We start from the raw sequence: 26,871 nt of genomic DNA, 5'->3' as shown, positions 1-26,871 counted from the left end.
AGCCCTATCACTGGTTATCTGCGAGAAGAGCCCGACCCCAGCTCTCCACAACCCCCTTCAGGCAGCTGCAGAGAGCAATGAGCTCCCCCCAAGCCTCCTCCTCCCCAGCCAACCCAGCCCCAGCTCCCTCAGCCGCCGCGCGGAGCCCCTCGGGAGCTGTAGTTCACGCACCGCGGAGCCACCCGCCAGCTGGGCGGGGAGGCCGTGCCTCGGGACTACAACTCCCGGCATGCCCGGCGAGTGGCGCCGGGAGGCCGTGAGATGGCGGCAGGTTTGTAACAAGACGGAGGGGGCAGCGCCGGGGGGGGGTTGGCGCCGTGAGGGTGCCTGAGGTGGGGGCGCAGCGGCCGCTGTGAGGGCGACGGGGGCAGCGGGGCGCTGGGCGTGTGGGGAGGTTCAGCAAGGGTTGAACAAGAGTCGCTGTGATCTGATCCCTCGGGAACGAGGAAACTTTAAAAAGTTGTTCGCTGACCCGCAGGGCTGTTGGGGACTCGGGCTCCTGCGGTCGCGTCCTTTGTTCTGTAGCCCTACCTCTGTGCTCCCTGCGGCACGACAAACGACACAGCGACAGGACACACTGTGTGTGGAGGTGGAGAGTTAATCGCCCTGGGACTCGTTAGAGGTAAGCAGAGCCGAGTGATAACGATAAAAGATGATGGGAAGGGGAGGGGGAAGCTAACAGGCAGCAAGGGCGCAGAATTTCCATGAGAATGATGCGAAGTGTGCATCGAAATACTCACAGAAACAGGATCGTGTTTATATGGACATAATTACAGCATGGCTTTCACACGAGGATCCGATAATGGACATCTCTCACCACATCAAATCCCTTCTCTCCTGTTGCAGACCCTCTTAGATTCAGAACCCCTCTCTGTACTACTGAACAGGATATCATACACAGCTCTGTAATATTTGAGGCATTATTTATTTGAGCGCAGTTGCAATTAAGATTAAATGTTGGATTGTGCTGACTTCCTGCATAGGAAGTTCATTAGTAATTGTCCGAATTGTTTCTATTGCCTAGGGAAAAGTAGACGGTGACTGATTTTTATAAATACTTTAGTTATAAGAGAGTAACTTTCTGCTACTGTAGATTTCTCATTTCGTATATCTGCTTAATTTCTAGGTGCTAAAAATAAGTAATCATCCACGCCAGGTGCCTATGGCTTGGAAAATTTTGCTGTCCTAACACTTCAAGATATAATAGTGTTATGTTGTCGCTACATCAGCAAGTAGATGTGAATACCAGTTACAAGATGCCAGCTGTTGAAGATCTGAGTAGTGAACGAAACTTCCTTGCACATTGCATGTTCGATAGTTCTCGTGCCGGAGTCTTCTTGGATCCTACTTTTGCTGGTTTGAAAATCAACACAGACAATTTATTATCTGGACATGAAAACATCCCGGCTTTCCCTGCTGAAGGGTTGCATCTTTCAGAGAGCTGTTCTGTAAGTGATGACTCCTTGTGTGAAGAACAGATGCTGGAGCCTGGCAGCTCTTGTACACTTCAGCAGGATACCGCTGAAACATCTCTCCCAGCAGCAGCATATAATGTAGAAAGCTCTAAAACAGACTTTGTCCGTGGTGAAGTGGATGGTCGGAATAAATCCGATTGCTGTGATCCTCTCTTACAGAAGCTTGAACAGGTAACAAAAAGTTCTAGAATTCTTTGACATATATAAATTAGGATTTATGTTGGTCCTATATATGATTCTTCATACCTGAAAGTATGCAAAATCTTTTCCATGTATGGAACACAGTAGGCTTAAAGAGCAAGCCCTTGGTCAGTTATGCATGCATAAAGGTTGGTGTCCTCCTCACGACATGCCAGTTTAACTGGTTTTCACTGGCACAGGTTCCAGTTCAAAATGAATTGTATTTAGTGCCAGCATATTTGTTCTCAAAAATATATGTATTCTTAACCAGGAAAGATGAACACAATTTTACAATATTCCATTATTTCTTCACTTAAAAATGTGGCAGTGGGATGCTGGTCGTTACAGTGGGAGTGCTTCAGTGCAGAAATTCACAAGACAGTGAAGTTGTGTGTTCTTGTAGCTATAGCAACATCTGCCGTTAGTTCTCATTGTATGTGTGTCTGCACCCTTATACCTGTTTCTGTTTAGCTGAAGAGAGAAGTTGGTGTTGTATATAGACAGATCTGAGACAATAGGACAAAAAGGCCCGGAATTACAACCCTGTGATGTTACTTTTTTTTTTTTTTTTTCCAAAGCAAGCCTGCCAGCTGATCCGCTGTGTCTGGCAATACATTTGCTTATAGCTCTCCCCAATAAGCAGATATAAATTATGTTAGCTGAAGGTATTAAGGCGCACTTTAATAGGTCTTGCTGTTCAGGATGAAGAACTCAATTCCTTGTCCACCCTTCTAGAAGTTGCCTCAGTGCAAATCTTTGTTTGTGCAAGTGAAAGTGTGGGGGGCAAAGAGTGAATCTCTAGAGTATAATTCCACAGCTAAGCTTATAAAACGTTTTTTCATCCCTGTTCTACATGTAAGAAAAATTTTCATTCACTGTTTTTGTTATGTCAGCAGTATCCAGCAGTGGCTAACTAACACACATTATCTGGTTAAGGGCATCTGTAAAGGAATTGTTAAGTCTCCTGTCTTGGAAAGTCATTGACAATCTAATATATGTTAACAATTATTTTAAAAATATATATAACTTACATGTAATGTTTATTTCCAAGATCTCAGATAGACTGAAGATTACTGATACATTCATATAAAGAATACTGATATATATACATTTTTAAAGCTTTCTTGATTTTGAGGTATTTCACATTTTAATAAAACCACCACATCCAAGTTATGTTAAAAGAGCAGAATTTGAATGTTTTTCTAATACTATAGAAATGATTGTTCTAATTCCTTTTGTTTGCAGGTTGGTCAATTAAAGATGAGTGGATTTGTTGACTGTGCAAACTGAAAACAGTATGTGCAATCTGTAGATAGAACTGAAAATTGTGTTCATCAAAGCACTTTGTATTCTTAATTTCCATCATGTTGCACTTAGCTAATGGAACGTGATTAAAACAAGAAATACCTCTTGGCGTGATGACTCTAATGTTGCGGTGCATTCTAGGTATATTTGTCTTAAGTACAATAACATAAATAAATGTCCTCTGGTACATTTTTTTGTTTGTTTGAAAAGCTGAAGGAATTGCAACAACAGAAGCAGGAACAGCTAAAGAAACAACAGATGGAGCAACTTCAAAGGCTGATGGAAGAACAGCAGAAGCTACTTAGCATGGTGTCTGACCAGACAGCAATTCTTGGTAAGTTGAGAAAGAAAGCATAAGGCATACTTCAGTAAACTGAAGAACTTGATCTCATTTCTTCATTAAAATCTGAAAGTGTATTCAGTGTTCTTCACCTTAAGACTACTTGATTAGTCAAAGACAAACGCTGCATCTTTTGAGTGGCTGATAAATGAGTGCTACTGTAGAAGGACTGTTATAAAATCCTTTTATAAATTGCCAAGAGTAATTGTAACTTAATCAATGATGGGAGCCTTGTTTTGAGGAATATATTATAAAAGACAGTGTAAAATAAGCAGTTGATTTCCTCTTTGATTAGCTGTTTCGCACAATACTTTGGATTGCTGTAAGCTGTCAGTGTATCCAAATGAAGTAATACCCTCCCTGTTTGTGCTCATGCAGAACAAATTTGTTCAATCAGTGATGAACTGAACTAGACTGGGGAGCTGATTTGTACTGAAAAACAAACATTTGTAAACAGGATCAGTTTTCCAGTCCAATTTGCTGTGTGCAAAGGGAGAGCACAGTGCTGGGCTGGAAAAAGCTGGCAGAGTTGAGGTAGGGGGATCTTCTTTTGCAGGTAGTATCAGTCTTACCTGATTTAATGGTTATCTTTCTTTTACTCTAAGAAAGTTGAACTAGGGTTTAGTCTTAGAACAATAACTAGATTGCCTAATGAGTTGTGTCTGATTGGGAATGTAAAAGTAGAGGCTGGTTCCTGCCCTTTAGTGCCATTTCTTTTCTCCTGCGGAACAGCGGTGTGTTTTTCTTGTAATTGCAAGCTCTACTCTGATGGCTGAAAATCAAAAGACCTAGGCATTCAGTGGGCTTGACAGCTTTTCACTGGTTGTGATCATCTGGGTATCAGAATCACAATGAAGGCAGAATTTATGCCTTGAATAGTTGTTCTCCACATACACAAAACGGTGATTTTTTACAAGTTAAGTAACTAAGAACGTATCTCATTTTTGAGAGTTGTGCTGATTGAACCCATGTTTTCATGTGGCATACTGAAATAATCTATACAGGGATACAGAATGTCTCCAGTCCAACTCCACCGTGAGGGTTAATAACTGAACTGGTCAGGAATCAAGATGGGTTGGCAAAGAGATGCCACTGCATGACTATTTCACCTGTACGTAAAAGAAATGCATTAGAGTTCTTCACCTTTTCTGTTCATAGTTCTACCATTGACACCAGCACAACTACTAAGCTGCTATAATTGGAATGGGGTTTTGGTTTTAATCTAGCTGTTTAATAAGATTGCTGTAAACCTGTAGAGGTTTCAGAGAAAAGGTATGAGATAGCGTTTCATCGTATTTCAAAGCTTTTAATCCAAGGTCTTGGTCTAAGAGGTTGCAAAAAGATGAACTGATCTTAATTTTTACATTTGTACAAAGGAAACAGAATCTTGATACGAGACCTTTTCAGTAGAGCAGACATTCAAAATTGTTCAGTTATTTTACCTTTAAGCAATACATTAGCAAAGATAATGAACAATCAGAATGGGCTGTTAAGCTGTGTGGAAAAAACTTATACATAATCGGAATGTTCCTTTAAAAAGAGAGCTCAAAACTAAATAAGAATTGAATTGGGGAAATTTTAGGACTCACTTTGTGTGGGAATCCTGAATACGTGACCATGAAGCTCCCTTCTGGCTTTAATCTGATCTGAGTGCTGCTTAAAGTATGAGCTGAAAACTGATTTGTTTGCTTTGGGGAGGAAAAAAAAAAAAGCACAACAACAACAGTATTCTATCAATTTCATAGGAAAAAACATGTGGTGCCCAGAACAAAGGATGGAAAAAATAACGGAGGCTGAAGATCCACACAATGATCCTTTATGTGTGGAAGGTGCAGATCTCTCTGAAAAGTCCAGCAGAGGAAAACAGTTGTGGGTGACTAATACAGAGGAAAGGTAATTCAGAACATTATTTTTTACAGTTCTAAATACCGAACACAAGCTTGATTGAATTCCGAGTCCTGATTAATTAAGAGTCTAATATTCTCAGTTTGTATAGCTTTTTCAGCCAAGGATTCCATTTTGCTAGGCATGGTGGAGACCAGTAGTAAGAGAGGCTCTGTCTTGAAATTGCGTGTGCTGTGAAAGATGTGACATTGTGTATTGGCTGAAGAGGTGTGTGAAACGTGGAGTAATCACAGTTCAGAAGCACATCTTAGTATAGGCTTAGCATATTAGCAGTTATAATTACTGTTCCCAATTTGATGTATTACAATCTCCTATCCATTATTAGATAGCAAAAAATGTAATGTGAAGGAGGAGTGTAAGGCTATGACTTTTTAGTTTATTACCAGGAGTTGTTTAAGCATCTGGGTATGGCTAAGAAATAATAATAGTGCTTGTGGGAGAACCCTTCTCGTGTGTGGTAGGAGCTTTGTTTATGGAGTGGATGGACTAAAAGTAGTGGTTGGTGCTGTTTTGAAACTCTGCCTTGTCTGTCTGGTCATCACAAGGACCAGAAATCTTGTTCTAAGCTGTGGTAGGTTGACCCCAGCCAACAACTAAGCACCCAGGCAGCTGCTTGGTCATCCCTCCCCCCCAGAGCAGAAAGGATGGGGTGGGGGGATCTGAAAAGTGAAAGTGTAAGAAGTTGTGGGTTGAGAATAAAGACAGTTTACTAAGTGAAGGAAAGGGGAAGAAACCCAAGTGTTACAAAGGCAGTCACTTTCCACCTCCAGCAAGCAGACTGATGCCCAGTTGGCTGCTGAACAACAGCTGTTTTTAGAAAACCAAGCCCAAAGGTTTCAGTGCTGAGCATGACGTTACCTGGCATGGAATATCTGCTGGGTCACTTTGGGTCAGCTCTTCTGGCTTTGTTCCCCTCAATCTCCTATTTGCCGGGGGAGAGAAGTGGCCAGTGTGAGAAACCAAAGAAAGCTTTGATGCTATGCAAGCAGTGTTCATCAATACCTAAAATATTTATGTGTTATTAACACTGTTTTAGTCACAAATCCAAACCACAGCACCATGTGAACTACTGTGAAGAAAGCTTACTCTGTCCCAGCCAGACCCAGTGCAAGGTGATACTGCAGAAACGAGCAGTGTGACTAAAATCCAAGCGAAAATTCAGTGGTTCAGGCAGAAGAATGGGTCAATGAGAAAAGCAGTGAAAGAAAAAACAGCAAAGCCTGCATAAAGGTGCTTCTAGATGTGTATTAATTATAGCAGGGATTTGATAACCACTTATCAAAAGATAAGCGGCTAGTGGTATCATTTCTCAGATTAACTTTGCCACTTAATGACTAAAGTACTTCATAATTCGTCATTTTTTATGTAATTGCGCCCTAGGCCTTTGAATAGTTGGGATGCTAAACGCAGTTAAATTATGTAGAGACGTAAGACTTGATTTTTTAAATTACTCTAGACCTATTAAAGCTGCGATTCAAGAGAAGAAACAGACATTTGAAGAATTTCTGGAAGAACAGATACAGATAGAGGAGCAGCGTCTGAAGCAAAGCCAGCAATTACAGGTTTTTAAATTTCTTTTTTAACTTTTAACTCTTTTTTTTTTTTTTTATTTAATACAGTATATAGTGATGAATGCTTTAAAAACATACAAGGCAGATTCTAGCATCAAAAGCTAACACTGATTGCAATATTCACATTTGAAGATTTTACTTTAAAAATTAAAAAAAATCAAGTCCTGACTACTTCATTTGTTTAAGATGTTTTTAGAAACCCAGTAGAAATATGCTATGTAAGTTCCTACTGATATGTGGGGTTTATTTGGAAAAAAAAAATCTTAAAACTGTGTAAAGGACTTTTTAACATTCTCTACGTGTTAATTTTCCATATCCACTTTCAGGAGACAAATGGATCAGCCATTCAAAAACCAGTGATCAAACGACCCTTTCTGAAAAGAGGAGAAGGTTTAACAAGGTTCACTAATGCCAAATCTAAGATAACAATGCTTGGAGAAAGCATGTTGAAACCTCCACAAAGGGTTTCAGATGACAGAAACGTTAGAGTGGACAGATCACAAATACAAAAGAAAAGCCTGCCTCCTAGCAAAGAGCTCGTTTCTGGGAGCCCTCTTATGCCACGTAAAAAAAATAACCAGCCTGATAAAGCGAAATATTGTCCTATTCAGAAGACCCTTGTACTCAGGAATCACAATGGAAAAAATACCGTGCCATTAGAAACAAGAATGCAACCAGGAAAAAATCTTGATGGACAGATGAGAGATTCTTTCCCATCAGAAATTACCCACAAAATAGAAAATAAAGAGAACGTAGTGGAATTTGCTAAGTCTAATGCTGGCAAAATCAGAAAAAAATTACCTGGCATGGAAAAGCCTCAGTTGTCTTGTGAGCTGGCTAGTGCCTTTTCTAATGTTAAATGTCCTGCAGGTCACCCTGTAAAAGATTCAGAACTGTCTTTTGAAGTTTCATTTCAGAATAAGTTGGAAAACTGGGAAAAAGAAAAGGAAAAAGAAAATCTAGAATTAGATGAATTTTTGTTTCTGGAACAAGCTGCAGATGAAATATCTTTCTCAAGTAATTCCTCATTTGTGCAAAGGATCTTAGATCAAGATCAGCAAGCCTCAGAAGGACGTAGAATGTCCTCCACCCCTATCAAGGCAAAACAGCAGCAAGTGAAGGAGCTTGCAGTTAAACTTATAAATGCGAAAAATAAAAAGGCAGAGTGTATCACACAGGGAAATAATAAAGCAGTTACACATGCAGTCTCAAATTCAGGAACAGCTTCTAGACTGAAGGATCCAGTGAATAAAACAGACAGTGTGATGTTTTCAGGTTCTTCCTTGACAGCAGTTCCTGCTTTAAAAAGTATTCAATGGACTCTAAATGAAGATAAAGACGAGGAAAATGGTGATACGACTACAGATTCTGAGCAGGAATTTGAGACCACGTTAAAAAATGAAAATGAAGATGTTAAGGGATCCTTTCAGAGCAATAGAGAAAGTGATCCAGGGTTTTTTGAATGCGGAAGTTCTACAGATACCAGCAAAGAAAGCAAATGTGGAGGTGACTTGTCAGACGAAGACTGCAGCACAGTGTCAAAGCAAAAGATTAGACAAACTTCAGACCATCAGAGAAGCGTGTCTTGCATAAATAGGAGTAAGATCGAGTTTGATGATGAAAGGACATGGAGTGATCTTGATGAATATTATTTTCACAATGATTTACCTGACAAATATACTAAAACATCCTTACAGACAGACTTTTTCAGCAAGAATGATACAGCTGTCCCAGACAAAGCAATAAAGAGAAAAGTTGCCTCGAAGAAGGGAGATGAGCTGTCCAAACAGCCTGCAGCAGACAGTGATGCAAACGGGCCTCCGGCCTCAAACCTCATGATGAAACTGTTTCCCTCGCTGAAACCGAAGCAGAAGGCAGGCTGTCACTCAGAGCATGAAATCAAATCGAATGTGGAACAGGAGTCGGGAGCTGAGAGAACAGCAACTGGTAGGAAATGCTGAAGAAAACATGTTTTTCTTTCCAAGGCTTATTCTGCAACTTGACTTTACACCGAAAAGTCTAAGTACAGACTCCTGTTTCAGGGAATGGCATTTTTCATCTCTTCTGGTTGTGTGGCTGGTGCAATCTAGCCATTCTGTAGCTTGCAGAATGAGTTTCTGGAAGGGCTGCCTCTAAGAGCTCCTGCAGAAGTTGTATTTATGCAAGATTGCTAAAAATGCAGTTGTTTAGTGACAACATGATGGTATAGCCTAGTATGCCTTCTCTGTTAGATGGTAGGTGGTAAATTCATTGCAGCAGAGCTTGAACCCATTTAGCATTTTTTTTCTGTTTAGAAATTCACATAAAAGCTACTACATCTACTTACTGCTTTGCAGAGAACTGAATTTACTGTGTTGTTTGTCGGAAGTAATGGTTGGCAGCTTTTAAGAGTGAACGAAGCAACTGACTGCACTGCAGTGTCAGTGCTTAGGCTCTTCACTTGCATACTCAGAAGCAGACTGTTGAAGTCCAATGAGTGTTAAGCTGTGGCTGATCAAAAAAATGGGATGGCAAAGAAGCCCACAGATACGATTATGGGCCTCTTAAAGATATTTCAGGGGCAGTGTGAGCAGTTTGTGTTGTGACTACAACTTGGAAAATTTAGAGCCGTGAGTTTTTCCTGTTTGATGCTTTGCCCTCAACACACCTTTATTTAACTTCTCCAGCTTGACATGAAGCCCTTCACGTTCCAATTCCTAATACAGACTTAGTTCTACAAAGGTGATAGATGCACTTGGTATATCAAGTACTTACAGAAACATAGAAAGGTTTGGGTTGGATGTGGGGATCCTTATGGATCACCCAGTTCCAGCCCCCTGCCATGGGCAGGGACACCTCCCACCAGCCCAGGTTGCTCAAAGCCCCATCCAGCCTGGCCTTGAGCACCTCCAGGGATGGGGCATCCACAGCTTCTCTGGGCAGCCTGTGCCAGGGCCTCACCACCCTTGAGTATATAGCACAGGGTGCTTTTAAATGTTCCTTCTATGTTTTTTCAGTATTAGCAGTGGTATTGCAAGAAAATTCTATCTATAGAATAGTATATATATTTTAAATGGCCTGTGGTAATTGTTTACTTCAGTCAAAGGCTGCTTAGACAACTTGTACCTGATTGTCCTTTGGTAGGAAACGCTGTTCCATCCCAGATATTGAGAGAGAAACTCATTGAATTGGAAATGGAAATTGAGAGGTTCAGAGCTGAAAACACAACTCTAACTAAACTCCGTGAAGAAAGAGAGCACGCCCTGGCAAGTATCAGGTAATTTTTAATTGAAAATCAGGAAAGTTTTAATTGAAAACAACTTGGGGTGTTCACTACCAGTATGTTCCATGTTGTCCTGTTTGTACCTAAATAGTGTTACAGTGATAAGGATAAATAATTGGTGTGTTTCAGTAACTGGAGACAGGTCAAGAAACTGGTTGTTGCTCTATGGCTGTATTAAACCGTCAGTATTACTCACAAATTGCCAATCTTGGAATAATATTAAGAACTCCTACTGGTTTAATATGATATCCTTGAAGGCTACACCTGGGAGAATTTCCTCATGTATAACTGAGCGATGTTCTGAGCAGTAACACAGCCCCAAACTGGTCTTGCAAAACAGATTTCATGCTGATGTGATCGATGGTTCTTCCTATGGAGTGAATATTCAAGTGTACAGAGTTTGACTTCATTTCAGTCCCCTGGTGACTTCCAGGTGGCAAAGAGCAAAACAATCCTCTGGTGACTTAAAGGAAGCTCCCTACTTCCTACCACAGTCACGTTTATTTTGTTTGGAAACAGCATCGTGTTGGTGGCTAACATGTGGGACCTGGTAATGGCTGATTCTTTTTCACACTGCTTTTGGGGGAATGGTGTTCTGCTGCTTTAACGACTATTGGCAGATTTTGGTGAAGCTTTGCTAAATTCAGGGTAACTTTTGTGACTAGAAGATGGAAACAATTGGACTTCGAATGCTATCTGTGTGACATTTCTTACTGCTTAATACTCTTTATAGTTAAACCTTCTTGGGGGTAGTAGATGCTGGGTTTTAATCAATGACTGCAAAATTCAAAGTTTTTTGATTTTCTCACTCCAGACTTGTAGGAGTCGGGCTAAAAAAAAAAAAGCTTTGTTTTATAATTACAGGAAAGAAATTGCAGACTTTCAACAGCAGAAAGCCCAAGAACTGGCTGAAATAGAAGAATATAGGAAAAAAGAAATGAAAAAACTGCAAAAGGAGCGTAAAGTTTTTGAAAAATATACCACAGAAGCTAGAGCAATTCCAGATAAAAAAGAACGTGATGAAATTCAGGTATAAAAATGATAATTATTATTCTTGTCCACACAGGAAAATCTAAATTAATTTAAAGGGAGTCAAAAACTAATTTATAACTTAATTTGAAAGGTTGCAAGTCATTTCAAGATAGGAACTGTTTGTAGACACAGCCTAACTAAGAAAGCAGTTATGGTCTTCACAATGTTATGTGATGGTTTCAAGGCAAAAAACAAACAAACAAACAAAAAAAGCAAATTGTTTTGTCACATTTCCACAATAAAAGCTGCACTTGACTATGGTACAATTTCCTTTGTCTATGATACAAAATTACTGTAGCTAATATAACACTGCAAGTTTTTATTATGGTAATGGATCAAAATGCAAACTAGAACCATACTTGAATTTTACTCTGTTTGTAACTGTTCCAGGGTAAAAATAGTTACCTTCTACAATTTTCAAAGTTGTGTTTTGTGATTACTTGTAGTTTGTTAAAGGTCAGAAACATACAAATGGTATGTTTCTTCACTGTCAGGATTTATGGTATGTTAGGCATACAGACGAGTTGTTTGAAACTTCACATGTGGGTATGTCACTTCCTGACATTACTTCAATAGGTCAAAGTAACATTTGCTAAACTGGCCAGGCAGATTTATGTGTATTTTGTGTGTTTGTATCCTCCCTGTTTCCAGTGCCAAGACTTTTAAGGGCCCTCTGGAGGGTAGCCTTAAAGATAACACATTTCTGCCTGAAGCGTGTTTGTGCAGGCCAATCTATAAAGTGTAAAGGATGCTCAGAGGGGAATGAAAGACATCCTCTGATTAAGTTCAGCTTATAGAGTTGATACCTAAAGTTGATCCTACCATTTTCAGGGAAGAAAACTTCCCCTACCTTTCACTGTCTCTATTACACAGATCATTCTTTTTGCTGATAAGTACAAGTACTTTTGTATGTATTTTTCTTCCTTTTGCTTGTAAGTTTCTTCCTAGAACATGAAGATCTTTTGATATATTAAAAAAGATCTTATTTCATTTATAAATGTGCATTTTTCTAAGGCTTTAAAACAGCAGATTGCAGAGTTACAGGAAGATTTAAAACGAAAAGAAGCAAAATGGTCAACCACCCATAGACGCCTGAAGGATCAAATAGAAGCCTTAGTAAACGAGAACATGGAGCTAAAAGAGGAAGTCAAAATTATGGAGAGGTTTCGTCTTGAAGCCTGGAAAAAAGTAGAAGCTGCTGGAAGCAAGAAGAAAATTGAAAATTCTGGGGTGACTCTAAAAAGAACAGAATCTGTAGTAAGTTTTTAATCTCAGTGTTTTAAGTTGGTGGCTGTGAATACTCTGGGTTTTGGATCATAAAGTTGGAATCCAGTAGCCACAACCTAGACATTAACTTTTAATTTACTAATCTCGGGGAGTCTACTAGTGGTGCCAGACACAGAATTTGATTAATCTCACGTTCTCTCCAACTGTAAATGTTCACAGAACCATGGAATGGTTGAGTTGGAAGAGACCTCTGGGGGTCACCTGGTTTAACGTCACTGCTCAAGCAGGGACACCCAGAGCAGGCTGCCCAGGACCACGTCCACACGGCTTCTGACAATCTCCAAGGAGGCATCATTATGTGCAGTATCTGTTCTGTTGAGAAACTTGTCATCTTTGAAATTCAAAATGATGCAATTATAAGAGGAAAAGTACATAGACAGGATATAACCTGAGAACTTTTGTACCTCAAGGATCAGCCAGGCAAATCAGGCAGTTCATTGTCTACAGAAGTTATATTGAGTTTTGAAACTATTATTTTGGATTGCTTGTACCAAATTAACATTCTGTAATTGGTGGTAGGGAGGCAGCGGACAGGAAGAGTTCCAAAACATAGCTTGGGCTACATCGTGCAAACCCTTCTGCTGACTAAATCTCAAAAAATGTAGTTTGTGAAGAAAGCTTGCAGTTAGTTTCATGACAAATGGTGTATAAATTTTATTGCAAGTGAACAGTTATTGAATAAAAGTCACATAACCCACAAATAACTCTTCCTTCCAGAGTTTACCAAATAGAGGCCTGAAAAGCCAAACTGGATCTTCACTTCTTCCAGCACAGAAGGGTGGCAAGATAAGTGGCAAAAATTATTCACAGGCAAAAGGTATAAATGTTTGTCTAATCAGCAAATTCTTTAAGAGTTAACAGAAAATAAATGTAGAGGGAGCAGTGCTGCTGTTCCTTGGTTTCCTTCTTTGCAGTTAGCTGGCAATAGCATTTGTTGCTATATCCCTTCCTAATGAATCAGCAAACATAGCAAGCAACTGGAGGGTTGTAGGTTTTGTTTGTTTTTTTGACATCTCTAAAGGCAGATAACCAGGATGTTACCTCTTAGAGGAGTACAATCCAGAATTGAAGCCCATGCTGTTTTTACTTTGATAATCATTCTGGAAAGCTAGGGAAGACACAGGAAAAGTCTGCCAAAGACTGTTCTTGTTGAAAGATTGTCAGTCCTGCTTTATTGATGATAAGGTATGGCTAGTAAGAATGTTACCAAGATCCCTAGGTGGAAAAGAATCTCCTCTATAGATCTAGAAATGAAATAGGAGAGAAAGTGCAAGTATTTTGTTGGTTGCAATGATTCTTCAGTCAAGCATGTTGCTAATACGTGAAGCTAATGACTTGCCCCAGAGAGCTGAAATGCTGTTTTTTCATAAATGTACTGCTTTCGTTTTCTGCTGCATTAAAGAAATGTAGGTGTCCTGTACAACTTCATCTCATATATAACACTTAAACTGTACTTTAATTTTACTGGCCAAATTAACTTCCTTACGTTTATCTGAGTAGGAAAGCTTTCTAAAATGCCTGCCTCAGCACCTGCTAAGGACAGAAGCAACTCTGAGACAGCGGCACTAGAAGATTCTTCTAGGACTTTTATGGTAGTAAGTCTTGTATCTTGATTTTTAAGGGGAAAGAACAACACAAAACAAATAAAAAACCCCATGAAGTTATCTGTACTTAAATGAGTACTTGGAGGGTGACCTGGAAAGCTGTTGACTCATTTTTTTTATATTATTTTTCTTGGTAACGAAATTGCAGTTAAAAGCTATATAGTAGTCAGTGCTTTACCTCTCTCTAGCTGTTGCAGCATTCTTTGGCTGAGGAAAGGAAAGAAAGTAATAATCTACTCCCTAGAATTTTGCAGAATGTTTACCTTTTTTAGAGGAGGGAAAAACCTGACTATTTATGTTCCCTGCAGAGAAACCATCCAAGAATTTTTTAAGAATTCTTAATTGCTGTAGGTAGCATTTAGGTTTTATAAAACCTCATCAGCTGTTTCACGCCTTTGTATGGATAACTTCAGTCTGTTGAGGACCACACTACAGCACTGAATTCCATTACAGCTTGGACAAAAACTGACCACAGACAAACTACTGCTAGCCAGAGTACCTCATATAGTAGATGTTGCATAAAATCCAGATTGGGTTTATGACTTCCCAGACCTGTCTTCCTACCCTCATGCTTCACATTTCCTAGAATGCTTGTCAGCCTAGGGAAAACAGTTGCATGATGACAACTTAAGTTTCACTTCAGTTTATGCTTATATTACCGGTGTCATTTCAGGACAGCTCTCCTAATGAAGCTTTTGTGCCAGCACCATCTGGACCTGAGCATACAGACGGTGAAGAGATAGAGAGAGAAATCGCTTATCCTGATGGAAAGGTAAAATGAGAGTGTGGCATTTGAAATTCTGTGAGACACTTGCTGTGAAAGATGAATGGGTACCTGAATGGGATGGCTAAATATTGATCTCTGCATTCCATTCATTAGGTTGAAAAGGTTTTGAAAAATGGCTGTCACCTCATATTTTTTCCCAATGGGACATGGAAAAAAGTGGGTTCTGATGGGAAGACCGTAACAATAACCTTCTTCAATGGGGATGTGAAGCAGATTATGCCTGATCAAACAGTGGTATGCATCCTACACCTTCTCCCCTATACTTATATGTGTGTGTATGCACACAGTTCCTGACTGGATACGTTAATTTGCACTGTTCACTGCAGATTTATTATTATGCTGATGCTAAGACTACTCATACTACATACTGCGATGGCTTGGAGGTCTTGCAATTTTCAAATGGACAAATAGGTAAAGAAATCATCCAACCCAGCCAACCCTCAAAACTACTACATATGTATGCAAAACACTCCTGTACTTACGTAATATTGTCTCAAAATACATTTCAGAGAAACACTATCCTGATGGCAAGAAAGAAATCACTTTCCCTGATCAAACTATCAAAAATTTATTTACGGATGGGCAAGAAGAAAGCATCTTCCCAGATGGCACTATCGTTCGTGTTCAGCGGTAAGCTTTGTTTTCAAGTACCCAGACTGCTGACAGGGAAGCAGTAGTTAAGAGCTCCCTGCCAGAGGCAGTATAGAGTGATGTATTTGTAAAAGCTTATATTTGAATATACTGGACTGAGAAGGCTTGCTTACTGTTTGCGTTTTCTTGTATCATAGAGAGGATGGAGAACTGAATGCCTGTATCTATTTTCTAGTAAGAAAAAAGTTACTTAAGCATTCTCTAGAATTACAAGTGAGAAGTTACTTAAGGCCTCAAGCAGGTCTGACACCCAATCTGACTGCTCAAAAAATTACTTTAAACTTTTCCTGGACCTTTGCAGAAATAGATTAAGAGCAGAGAATGCATAGCAGACACTCTTGAGTATAAAGAAGCCATGTCAGTTTTGGAGAAACATGTTTGAGTACCAACCACCTGAGATGGTATTTAATAAAAGAGGCCTTTCAAAAATACTGTATTAATTTCTTCGTTTAGGCTTATGTATTTAATGCTTGTTCCAAGAATAAATCTAAGCCTACTTACAGTCCTTATAATTTTTACAAAAAAAATCACTTATATACATGTATTTAATGCAGAGATGGAAGCAAAACTATTGAGTTCAATAATGGCCAGAGAGAGCTACACACATCACAGTTTAAGAGACGGGAGTATCCAGATGGTACTGTTAAGACTGTGTATACGAATGGACACCAGGAAACCAAGTATGTCTCTGGGAGAGTAAGAGTAAAGGACAAGGATGGCAATATCCTCATGGACACCAAAGTGTAATAAGTTCATGCTGATCCTGTTGGCACATCAGCAAAACTATTGTACATTCCTGTAAACAAAAAGAACCAACTTTTAAACTTACGTTTTGTATATATTGTTTATAGTTTTCCTGAAATAAATTTATTTTTCAGTTGGTATTACTACATTACTACTTTCAGTTGTTTTGCCTGTTTCTACTTTTCAGAAGTTGTTTATTCATTGTGTTCTATGAGGTATAGTTTAAAGGGTGTCCTTTAAATCCTTGGCTGCCAGTGAAAATTCATCAAACAGCTGCAGATGAACTTATTTTAAAAGTCGAAGAGAAAAGCCATTCCATCTAAGGTGAAAGTTGCTTGTGTTAGAGTAAATCAAGGGCGCGTTTCAGTCAGGCTGAAGCTTATTCTTTATTTTTCTTTCATCTGAGTTGGGAAATGAGCATCATCAAACCCAAACTGCATTTTGTAAACTGCTCGTCTTTAAGGCTAGCAAAGGCAACTGTGAAATAGGTTAATTCTCCATGCTGTTCAAAGAAAAGGGGGAGTAAACATCAGAAACCACCAAAGGTAATCTTCTCATCCCATTCTTCCACCTCATCCAGTTGCAGACTTGTAAGCTGGCTCATCTTTAAAAATTCCCCAGCATGTAGAAGTCTTGTTACTGCTGCTATGTCTGCTGCAGCGGATGCTGACAACGTAGACATAGTAATTCCTGTTGGTCCCTTCCAATTCGGCTACTCTAAGTTTATTTCACTTGCTTTTTCCTCCTGCCCCTACCCCCCCAACTGCCCTTTTCCTTGGGGAAAGCAAGCTCTGTAGTTACTGTGCTCTATTTTACTGAAGGAGTAAATTAACTTGCACTGGGATGTACACTTACTCAGCTAGAAGGTGGGTGGTGGGCTGTAGAGGCTGGTCATGGCAGTTCTGGCAGCCTGAAATGGGGGTTCTTAATGTAATTCAGGCCCATGTCTCTGTCACGATGGTTGGATATGATTTTTAATAGATACAAGAACAACATTACATTTGAAAGATGATTGTAACACCTCTGGTATTTAGAATGGCATGTAGGACATTTCAACACCAAAATACATACTAAACCCATGAACTAATCCTTCCAGTGCTAGTATAAACTGGCAACTTGCAACACTTAGTGCACAGACTGGCTGTAAACTCTGTAGTTAGGTTTTGTACTTGTATTCATGTCAAACACAGAAATGCACAAGGGGATGGGTGGTCAGGAGGTTCCCCCTGAACGTAAAGAAATGGCTACGCAGGTGACAACACTCTGTGATTCAATGGTACAAGCCCATCTGCTGCAACAGCCTGAACTGGACAGTGCTGCCTTCCCTCTAACTCTGTTCATCTTGTTAACTTGGCAAAAAAATGAGCAAAATGTAACTTCAGCAAACCGAGTTCCAGCTACTACCACAAAGAAACAAGGGTGGAGCTCAAGCAGCACTTGCTGGGACAGAAACACACCTCTTCTGATCTTTACAGAGGGCAGAAAGAAGAAAGAATGGTTTTGGTCATAGATACTCTGGTCACACTTAAGTAGCCATTTTCAACACCATCCGAGCAGGGACTCAACTGGAGCTTACTTCTGAAAATACTTCTACCAAAAACAGGAACTTGCACTGAATGCAGGACTACAAAGTTAAAGATGCCCAGCCTCCTCCACTGTAAGGGCTACGGTCAAAGTAAGAAACCACAAAAGGTCATGCCAAAAATCAGGGAGTACCAAATAAACAAAAAGAAGCAGAAGTCTCACATTGTCACTACCAGATTTCTAAGACATACAGAGCACCTAAAACCCAGCTGGTTGTAATGAGATTCAAGCCATGTCCAGGGGCGGACACAAGCAATCCAGGTGAATTTATCTATTTAGGTATTTGTGAGAAAGTGAGTGTAACAAAGACCTCTAAGAGAATGAGAGGCTGGAGTCAGTTTAGTTTAAAGAGACTATCACCTTCACTTGTGTCTGATTTCAAGACTTGTATTTTGCTACACCGATTTCCTCTGTTTTCCCTTGATAATCTAGATCAAATTCTCCATGGGGTGACTGAAGCATCTGAGCCCTGAATATAAAGGATGCACTACACTAAAAAGGTTTCTTTGAATGTCTCTTTATAACAGGAAAGAGAAGAAAGCTTTCAGATGTATGCTGAGCAGGCTCCAGTTTATTCTAACACTTTGAGTTGAACGCTACAGCGCCTGGAGTAGGAAGGAGGCGCAAGGACACCCAAGCCAAAAACAAAACACAGCAACAATGCAAATGTGTTTCAAAACAAAACGAGTAACATTCCCCACCTCCCAGCTGTTCATTCCTAGCTCCAGACTGGTACCAGGAAACTGTCACCAAAGATGCCTGAAATATGAACAAGAGTTACATCACAGTAATAAAACTATCCTCTTCTCAACATTATTTCTTCATCTATTTCCTTACTACTACACATTCATTCCAGCTACTCTTATCGAAGAATTATCACAAAACACCACTTAATGCTGTATGTGAACAGATAGCAAAGCTATCTATTTACATCTCAATTAAGAGTCAAAATTGTAAAAAATCTATAAATGCAGATTAGGAGAGTGCTTCTTAAGTGGGAGGGAAAAGAACTACATAACATCAAGTTGGTTAAGGAATCTGAAAAGCAAAAACCCAAACCAGTCTTCAGCATTCTCTGTAGACACCACATGGTGTAAAGCTTTTCAATTCAAGTATTCTGTGTTCAGAGGGATGGACATCCAGGAGTTACAGAGCCCAGTATGAGAACCACTGGCCCAGGACGTTGAAAACAAATGCTGAAAATTAAGAAAATAATTTATTACTATGATTGTTTGGATAGAGTACACTGCCACTCACCTGCTAGGAACCTTCTTCAATGACTACCAGCAGATGCTCCTCTTATTATTGCCTTAACACTCCTAAGTTCCAGTACCTGTTAGTCCTTAAAGCTGTGTGTGCTTCAGTTATGTGTAACTAACTAAATTCCATTTTTAAACAACTTTTATTTAATTAGAAGAGTGGAAGTGTGGACAGAAGAATTTTTTTTTTTTTTTTTAAATCTAATTCTGTTTGTGGTCAATCAGTTAGCATATTGAGACCCTAACTTAAAACTTTTGAAACAATGCTTCTTCGTGATGATATGAATTTGTAATTCGTATTCACAGTACTCACATGTCACTCCTCCAACTCTGCAAGTCCCATTTCTATCAGTTTCATATGAACTAGTTTTTGATCATCTTCATACAAGGAAATGGTGACCTCTGGTGAAGAAGCCTGAAAATCAAAGTTTTAACAGTTTTCAGAAACATCACAATGATCTGTTTAAACCTCACAGACCAACTAATAGTAAAAAGGACTTTGCTGGCTATTCTCACTACCAAATGGAACTGTGAATACAGAGAGTATTTCTGTAAAGGAAATTAAAGAAACTTTTTTTTCCCCCCCAAACCAGGAATGCTCAGCAATTTTTTTTTTTTTGATTGCAGACTTCAGGAAAGAGCCACATGATTTTTTCACTTCAGTAGCAGTTCCTTCATGGTAAATGGTTCAAGATTTTAAATTATGAGTGTCCACAGGAGAACAAGTACTCAGAAATTATACAAAGATTGCCAGAAAGAATTTTAGGCTGAGCTGAGCAAGAATGAAGAAAAACTGCTGTTTCTCACAAGTATGGAAGCAGAGAGCTGTTTTCCTTCAGTGCAGTCCATCATAGCCCACAGTGCTTCCACGCTCCACTCGGGACAATACGGGATTCTTTTTGCATTTGTATCACTTAACAGAGGTTTAAATCCAGCCAGCAGAGCTCGCACTGCCTGAACGGGATACTGCAGCAGGTGATGAGGTATGCAGCGCAGCCTGCAACAAAAATGAAGTGTTTGCCTGCAAGAACCTACCTGTCAAGCAAAACTGTCACTGAAAACAAAGAGACGGTTTTAATGGTTCATGGGACAGTTTTAAGGTGTGGAAATGAGGTCAGGGGCCCTGCTCTACAATAGCCTGCTGGTGTCACGCTGAACAATTCACTATGTAGGGCCGGGCTCTCTGAAGGACTTTGGCATCCTAACTATCACGAAGTAGGCCAGTGTCATACACCAGGCACGCTGGCTCCCCATTACAGCACCCACGGAGGAGTCTCAGGTGCCCAACATAGACTGGAGCGAAGAAGAGAAGAGCAGGACTTCCAAGAAAACCAAGGGACACAATGCAGCCTCTACACCTGGTGCATCTGGACAGTGATGTAGATCTCTGCAGTTCAAACTGCTTCACTCAAACGTCCTAGTCCGACTACTTGATGTAGTACCTTAGATCTGTTTTTATCATCTCATCATTCACCTCCCTCTTTCCATCCCAGAAATAAAAGAATAGGGATGCTGAACAAGAAGCACAACCCTGAAGTGTATCTCCTAAGACTGTAACAGCCCAGGAAGCAGGAAATCTGTTCAAATCCCCATTAAGTAAATCTGTAGCTGCTCCAGTGAGCAGCTAACAAAACTGCTACATCAGTCTACATCAAAAGCAAGTCAGTGTGACTTATTTATATAAAATGCAAGTGCTTCAACAGAAATAATTCAGAGAAGCTTAGGGGACCATGAAAGCCTAGTGTCTGGGACATCTATGCCTGTGCACTGGTGCTTGAGGAGTAGTTCCTAGCAGCTCAGCATCAGGCAAGAACAGGGATCTGAACTTCCAGCTTCCTCATAAGCAGCGTGGGGCATGCTTTGTTCAGTCACTTCCTTATCTTATTCCCGAGCTGTCTTCTACACAGGTTGAGCTGCAAAGGGTCGGAGGATTTATTTGTACAGAAACCAGGGACTAAGCCCTCCAGGTAAAACCTTCTTGGGTGTAAAAGCAGATTGTGAACCCAAGCCTACCTCACAGGGTATGAAGTTCAGTAACCCAATGATGGAGAAACCTGGTATTATAGTAACGGGCTTCTCCCAACTACCCCAGAGACAGAAGCAGGTGCACACCCTAGTGCTCTGCAGGCAAATTGTGTAACCAGCCACCTAACTTTCTCTCCAACTGAAATCTAATGCTGCACTATTACTTACTGTGTATCTATAGCTATAGACATGTGATTAATGCATTTGTGAAAATACACGCACCTGTAAATACTTATGATATAAGCACATATATACATACATACACATGCACACACATACACATTTTACATGCATTTTTTTCTGATTATTTACTTGCTTGTTGGAACAACTGAAAAATTGCCATAGTCAACAAACTGAATCAGGATCTTATCAGGGTTGAGTTCTTCAACAGAGAGGAGCTTCGCTCTATACCACAAACCATCTCTGTATTCTACAAGGCAAGGCATTTCTGCAAAAACAAAAGCCCCAAAATACACTCAGTGCCATACAAACTAATTAATGTCATCAATTCTGCTTTGTGACTGCGATTCTATTCTTTCTCTAATTCGTAATATTCTCTCTGAAATTCAATTCACAATCACTAGGATGTAATTTTAGTCAAGTTAAAAACAGCCAAACTGCTTCATGTTGGAAATTTCCACTTTGACTCTCCTGTACACTTCAGTTAGCAAACAGATCAGTCTTTTAAGGTGGATACTGCATAAAACCAGAACTTTACAAGTTACTAGAAACAAGAACTAGCACTAAGTAGTTTCTTCACAAAGTTCTAGATGAGTGCAGTTTATTATTTTAGGCCCTCTAGCTGTGGACAGGAGAACTGCAGTATGTCATGCCTGATCTGAGAAATTCAGAATTAAAGTGAGATGACACTCTCTAGGGTTCAAGTAATTTCCAACTCTAGATTTTCAGTACACATCTTATGTCTTTTGAGTATTTAGTAGACTTCCAGAGCCATAACTTCAGGGAAGAATTTTATTATTGCCGTATTCAATCTAAATGCTATTCATCAGCTTCAACACACAACAAAAATTTGAATTATTTTCATCATCCCACTGAAAAACAGTAACAGAAAAGTCTCCGTTTCACGCAAAGAACGCATAGTGTATCATATGATTATCATACAGATTTGCTTTTTACTCTATTAGATTTATTCAAATATCCATAAGTAACAGAATTATTTTGATTCTTTGAAAAGAATTTCAGGCTTTTGTTTATACACATGGAAAAACAGGTGGGAAGATAAATAAACTAACATACCTGTTCTGAAGTTTGTCAGGAGAGGAAGAGAATCCAGATTTTTATTGCACCATTTGAGGGCTTCATCGAGGCTGTCCAAGTTGCAGCTAGCATCTCCCTCTGTGGCAGACGGCTTGGTAACGTTCTCAGAAGGATTAAGACAGATGTATACCTATCCAAAGAAAAGGCTCCCATATTACAATTTTTGTAGGCTTTTTATGACCTTCAAATTCCACCACTAATCAAGGATTATTAGAATACTACCTATTTCCATCCTGGAAAGGTTTCAGCACTTACCTCTCCCCTTTCTTCTTTCCTCAACTTACAAATAACTTTCTAGTTACACATTTTTCCCCCCAAAGTAGAAGAGAGTAACCATTTATTAACACCACATTTCAATATTAAAAAGAAAGAAGCAAAGGAATGCACTTCATAGAGAACATACCCATGTGAGATTTCACAGGTGTCCCTCATTAGGGTTCCTCCCTCCTACCACTTGGGGTAAAGAATCTCACTTTATAATGGCAAACCAGATTAATTTTAAAATTAGTGCAAGAAGTTCTGAAACTGCATTTTATTTGCTATGCAAAGACATTCCATTCATTTGATTTCTAACTGGGTCATCAGTATAAGGCTGCAGGTCCAAGAAAATGAAACTTTAACCAACACACAGACAAGTCATTCAGATTTTAGATCACTTAAAATGTCTTGTTTTTTAAACAGGGACATCGCATAACATTGATATTCTACAGATAGTCCTAGTAGTTAATGAGTAGGCTATCAGTATTTGTAAATTCAGCATTATGATTCACCAGCCAGGAAGAAAATTAATTTTCATTTTCTTACTTGTACACGGATCTATAACCAAGCCACAACTCCATCACGCAACTGATACTTAAATATATGAGTCCAGAGCAGGGCCTGGTGTCTGTGATTATATACCATGATAAAAAGCACGAGTTAAATAATTTGCAAAAAATGAACCAAATACATGCTGGTTATCTCCTTCCCCTCTTACAGGGGAAACATGAGGAGAATCCAAGAAAAGCCCTTTTCTAATGTATCCTAACACTTTCATCCTGTATTTAGTCAAAACAATTGTCTGCATAGAATATACATTTTCCGGGGAAGATGCATGTAAGTAAGTTAGTGTAGTGACTTTGTAACCAAACCGTAATACTGAAACTTAAGGCAACTGCTTCTATACTGTAAAACTTGTTATTTACAGATTTACCAAAACAATACAAGCACTTCAACATAAATCAACCCACTCAAAAAACATTTTTAAGACAATCATCTTCTCGCTGCTTTGTTTTCCAGTCTCATCCAATATTCAAAGTCCACACAGGAATGTTTTTTTTTTTTTTTTTTGATCATCAGTATTACATTTGCCCTTTTGCCTGGGAGACTGCACAGGGCAGCTGTGTGGGTATGCACAAAAAAATCAATGACCAGTCATCGACCGGAGACAGCCAGATGACTGTAATAGCCACAAACTGTTCACATTATTAAACAATATCCCAGAAATTTAATTTTTGGGAATAAAGAATATAAATCCTTAGTGTTCTGCTAAGTTAAAATTCAATGACCCACTTCCTTATTATACAAGGTGAATTAAGTACCATACTACAAACCTTGCAATTCTGATTTTTTTAGGGCAACAGGTAGTATTTATTTCACTATCCACCTGCTCCCCTGGGTTATTTGAAATGAGCTCATATACAGATAGCTGCAGTACTTGACCACCTGTATCAATACATCAGTAGCATTTTGTGACCTATTTTTCTATTATCTAAACTTGTTAGCTGTGATCATCAGCATGATGAGACTGCAGCATTTTCTGTCTGCACTGTATGAGATGTTATCAAAACTCACCTCCTTAGGGGACACAAAATGGGTAACTCTGACAGGAAAGGTATCTCCTGGAACAGGCAGTGGTGGCAATGTGTACGAAGGCAAAACTTGAGCACTTCCTTCAAGCAGCTCCTAGACCAAGACGGACTTTAGTTAAGAGTCAGATTTTGTAATAAAATGCAAGCTTGGCTTGTGTGTGATTTCTGGTCAAAGGAATTATCTAGCAGCAACATGTCCTTGATAAACATATAAATCAAGTGCTATGAGAGACTAATTTATAATTAGGTTTTCCATGGTTATTCAGTCCTAATACACACAAATTCCGTGAACTGTATCACAACGATACTGGCTCGCATGCTACAACTTAAACGAGCAGTGACAGCAGTATACATTGTACTGCAGAATTGTTTTCTTTCCAGCATGAGTCGCTGCTTCAAAAAAATATACTATCAGAGAAATACCCTGACGAAATCACACCTACACTTGTTATGCTCAGGAGCAGTGTACTTGATCTTAATACAGTTTATATTTCTGTACGGTTTTGCAATATAAAAAATAGCAATCAACCGAAGGTCACAACAAGAAACTGGGTACTCTTTTGAGTAACAACAGCAGAAGCCCAAAATCTCACCTGCTTTGGTATGTCCTGACAGTCTTTAGTGACACAGAACTGCTGGTAGGCCATGAAGGAGGAAAGTGACATTCCATCGAAATACAGGCTGACAGACAGCTTGCCCCATGGGTTATCCGGTAGCTGCTACTTACACAAGGCAGAATAAGATTACAACAGTAATAACACAACCGATGTTTTGGAAGTATTGACCAGGAAATTCTAACCTGCCACTCCTAATGACACCACACTCATTCCCTCAAAGAGGCAAAAGCAGTAAGGATTTCTTAACACCAATTACGGCACAAACTGGAACGTGACCGCATCTGTCTCTGGAATGGCAGCACCAACTAACCTGCTGTGTAACACTGAAACATCATCCCAGGTTTGCTCACTTAACAATAAACCCTTTCCTTTCACAATTTACCACTAGAAATTATTTGAAATTGCATTTTTTTTCCCAGACAATAGGTATTTGTTTCCCTATAATGCTAATATATGAATTTAAGCATACCCTCATTCAATTATCATAGAATCATAGAATATCCTGAGTTGGAAGGGACCCCATAAGATTGAGTCCAACTTCTGGATTATGTTCAAATTATGAACAACATTCATCACTTAAAATTGTATTTAGAAGAATTTACAATGTTGGTAGGTAAGATGTTGACAGAATACAAACATCAGCAAAAGTGTTAATACCTCTAAAGGATAAGTTTAAGGCCTTGAAGTCACTGGAGAAATAACTTTAGCTTTCAATTCTTCCCTCTCAGAGGACGCAAAGACTAAGGATAAAATGTTTTATCTAAGAAATACATTTTTTGCTACATTCCTTCACCTAACAGTCATAATAGAAGTTAAAAAGAAAGCAAAAAAAAAAAAAAAAAAAAGGTAAGCATTGCTCCACATCTATGAATAAACAAAGTTACCTGAACATGTATTTCAACCTCTTCGTTTGTAAGTAGTTCTTGAAGGATGTGCACTGCATCCCGCTGCCAAAAATTTCCAACCTATTTGGTAAAAAGCAAGAAACCCCTAAAGAGTGAGGTGCTTATAAATAATACTATTATTCTTATAAGTAACACTATTATTCTTAAAAGCGATGAAAATATGTGTCTTATTGAGCAACTTCTTTGAAAGCACACATAATTAGCCTGAGTTGTCTACAACAGTTTATACGCTGTCTGCTATTTGGTACACTACAGCTCCTTGTGTAACAACGCTGACCAGCAATTTTCAGATCTTGTAGTGACTTAGAAAGAGATGCTGCTTGCCAAGTCTAACCTGTACTACATACAAATTGTCATGTATATGTGCAAATTACATGAAACATAACCAGAAGATACAGAATTAAACTTGAAGATAACAGAACAAAGATACTGGGTACTTTCAGTACTCTGCAATATCCATTTGCCTGCCAACCCACAGGCCTATCTTTCCCCATAAACCTCTTTTTTCATCCATCTGAACTGCTTCTAGCAATAAAATAGTTTTCTTTAAAAAAGTATAAGGTAAGCTAGCCATTTCAGTAATTCACACTTACTAAATGCACCATTCTCAAATTAGAGTAACAAAACTGACTCGAGAGTTTCCAATTTTCTGGCCATTCTACATTAAGAGATCCAGGACTCGCTTCTTGTTGCTGCTATTGTAAAAAACAAACTGCCGCTTCAGAGTATCATCCTGCCACTGCCAGCCACTGTGGTGTCCTGACTCAAGGATTTCATTCAAGTGACAGCTGCTTTTGAAGCATGATTGTTTCGTAAAGCAATCCATTATTTTCTGATAGAAGACTGCCTTGCTGAAGTGATCCTTATCAGCTATTCCCCGAGTTCTCAGAGGAAAACAAAAACACCAGCAACTACTCTCAACCTTTGTATGACTGAGCAGTATCATCAATTGAGTAAACACCTAAAAAGTCTTCAAAATTTAGCCTTACTCACTGGTACTGTCTTGTAGAGCTGACATGGTATGCAAAATGGAGGAGTATCAGTATACAACGTAGTTGGATACAGATGACACTGAGGGACCTTCTCTATATAGCCACGGTCGATGTACTGTACCTACACAAAAAGGTTTTTCTAAAATAATTCCTGCTTTTAAGGTCAAAAAGCAAAGGGCTTATTTATAGCATCATTTTTCCAGACGAAGAAAATAGCT

The 26,871-nt window shown here is 39.2% G+C and overlaps 2 protein-coding genes across 2 annotated transcripts in view; one reads left to right on the top strand and one right to left on the bottom strand.

Moving 5' to 3' along the window:
- Positions 1–433: 433 nt before the first annotated feature.
- On the top strand, positions 434–16,269 carry CPAP (centrosome assembly and centriole elongation protein). Its single transcript, XM_082751669.1, has 16 exons — positions 434–622; positions 1,127–1,646; positions 3,171–3,294; positions 5,046–5,193; positions 6,662–6,767; positions 7,103–8,723; positions 9,900–10,032; positions 10,903–11,068; positions 12,085–12,327; positions 13,075–13,174; positions 13,858–13,952; positions 14,635–14,733; positions 14,842–14,982; positions 15,075–15,159; positions 15,258–15,378; positions 15,954–16,269. Exons 2-16 carry the CDS (start codon positions 1,212–1,214, stop codon positions 16,144–16,146), a joined length of 3,810 nt encoding a protein of 1,269 aa, XP_082607795.1. The 5' UTR covers positions 434–622; positions 1,127–1,211; the 3' UTR covers positions 16,147–16,269.
- Positions 16,270–18,754: 2,485 nt separating this feature from the next.
- Positions 18,755–26,871, bottom strand: part of RNF17 (ring finger protein 17) — a gene marked incomplete at its 5' end in the record, with an annotated part of 194,710 nt that continues 186,593 nt past the window's right edge. The window contains 9 exons of the mRNA XM_082751634.1: positions 18,755–18,923; positions 19,300–19,401; positions 19,794–19,983; positions 21,324–21,459; positions 22,269–22,419; positions 24,123–24,233; positions 24,709–24,858; positions 25,641–25,721; positions 26,655–26,774. Of these exons, the coding sequence (XP_082607760.1) occupies positions 19,303–19,401; positions 19,794–19,983; positions 21,324–21,459; positions 22,269–22,419; positions 24,123–24,233; positions 24,709–24,858; positions 25,641–25,721; positions 26,655–26,774 (1,038 nt within the window). The 3' untranslated portion in view covers positions 18,755–18,923; positions 19,300–19,302. The remainder of the gene's footprint in view (positions 18,924–19,299; positions 19,402–19,793; positions 19,984–21,323; positions 21,460–22,268; positions 22,420–24,122; positions 24,234–24,708; positions 24,859–25,640; positions 25,722–26,654; positions 26,775–26,871) is intronic.

The sequence above is a fragment of the Aythya marila genome, assembly GCF_965140915.1.
Source record: "Aythya marila genome assembly, chromosome: 1".
Taxonomy (NCBI): domain Eukaryota; kingdom Metazoa; phylum Chordata; class Aves; order Anseriformes; family Anatidae; genus Aythya; species Aythya marila.
The sequence above is the reverse complement of the archived record's forward strand: the minus strand, read 5'-3'. Positions and strand labels throughout refer to the sequence as shown.

Excerpts from the sequence above, each read along its gene's own strand:
- CPAP (XM_082751669.1), top strand. The coding sequence starts at position 1,212 with ATGTTGTCGCTACATCAGCAAGTAGATGTGAATACCAGTTACAAGATG. Across the intron at positions 10,033-10,902 it reads CACGCCCTGGCAAGTATCAG|GAAAGAAATTGCAGACTTTC; the intron begins GTAATTTTTAAT and ends TTATAATTACAG. Across the intron at positions 14,983-15,074 it reads TTATGCCTGATCAAACAGTG|ATTTATTATTATGCTGATGC; the intron begins GTATGCATCCTA and ends TGTTCACTGCAG.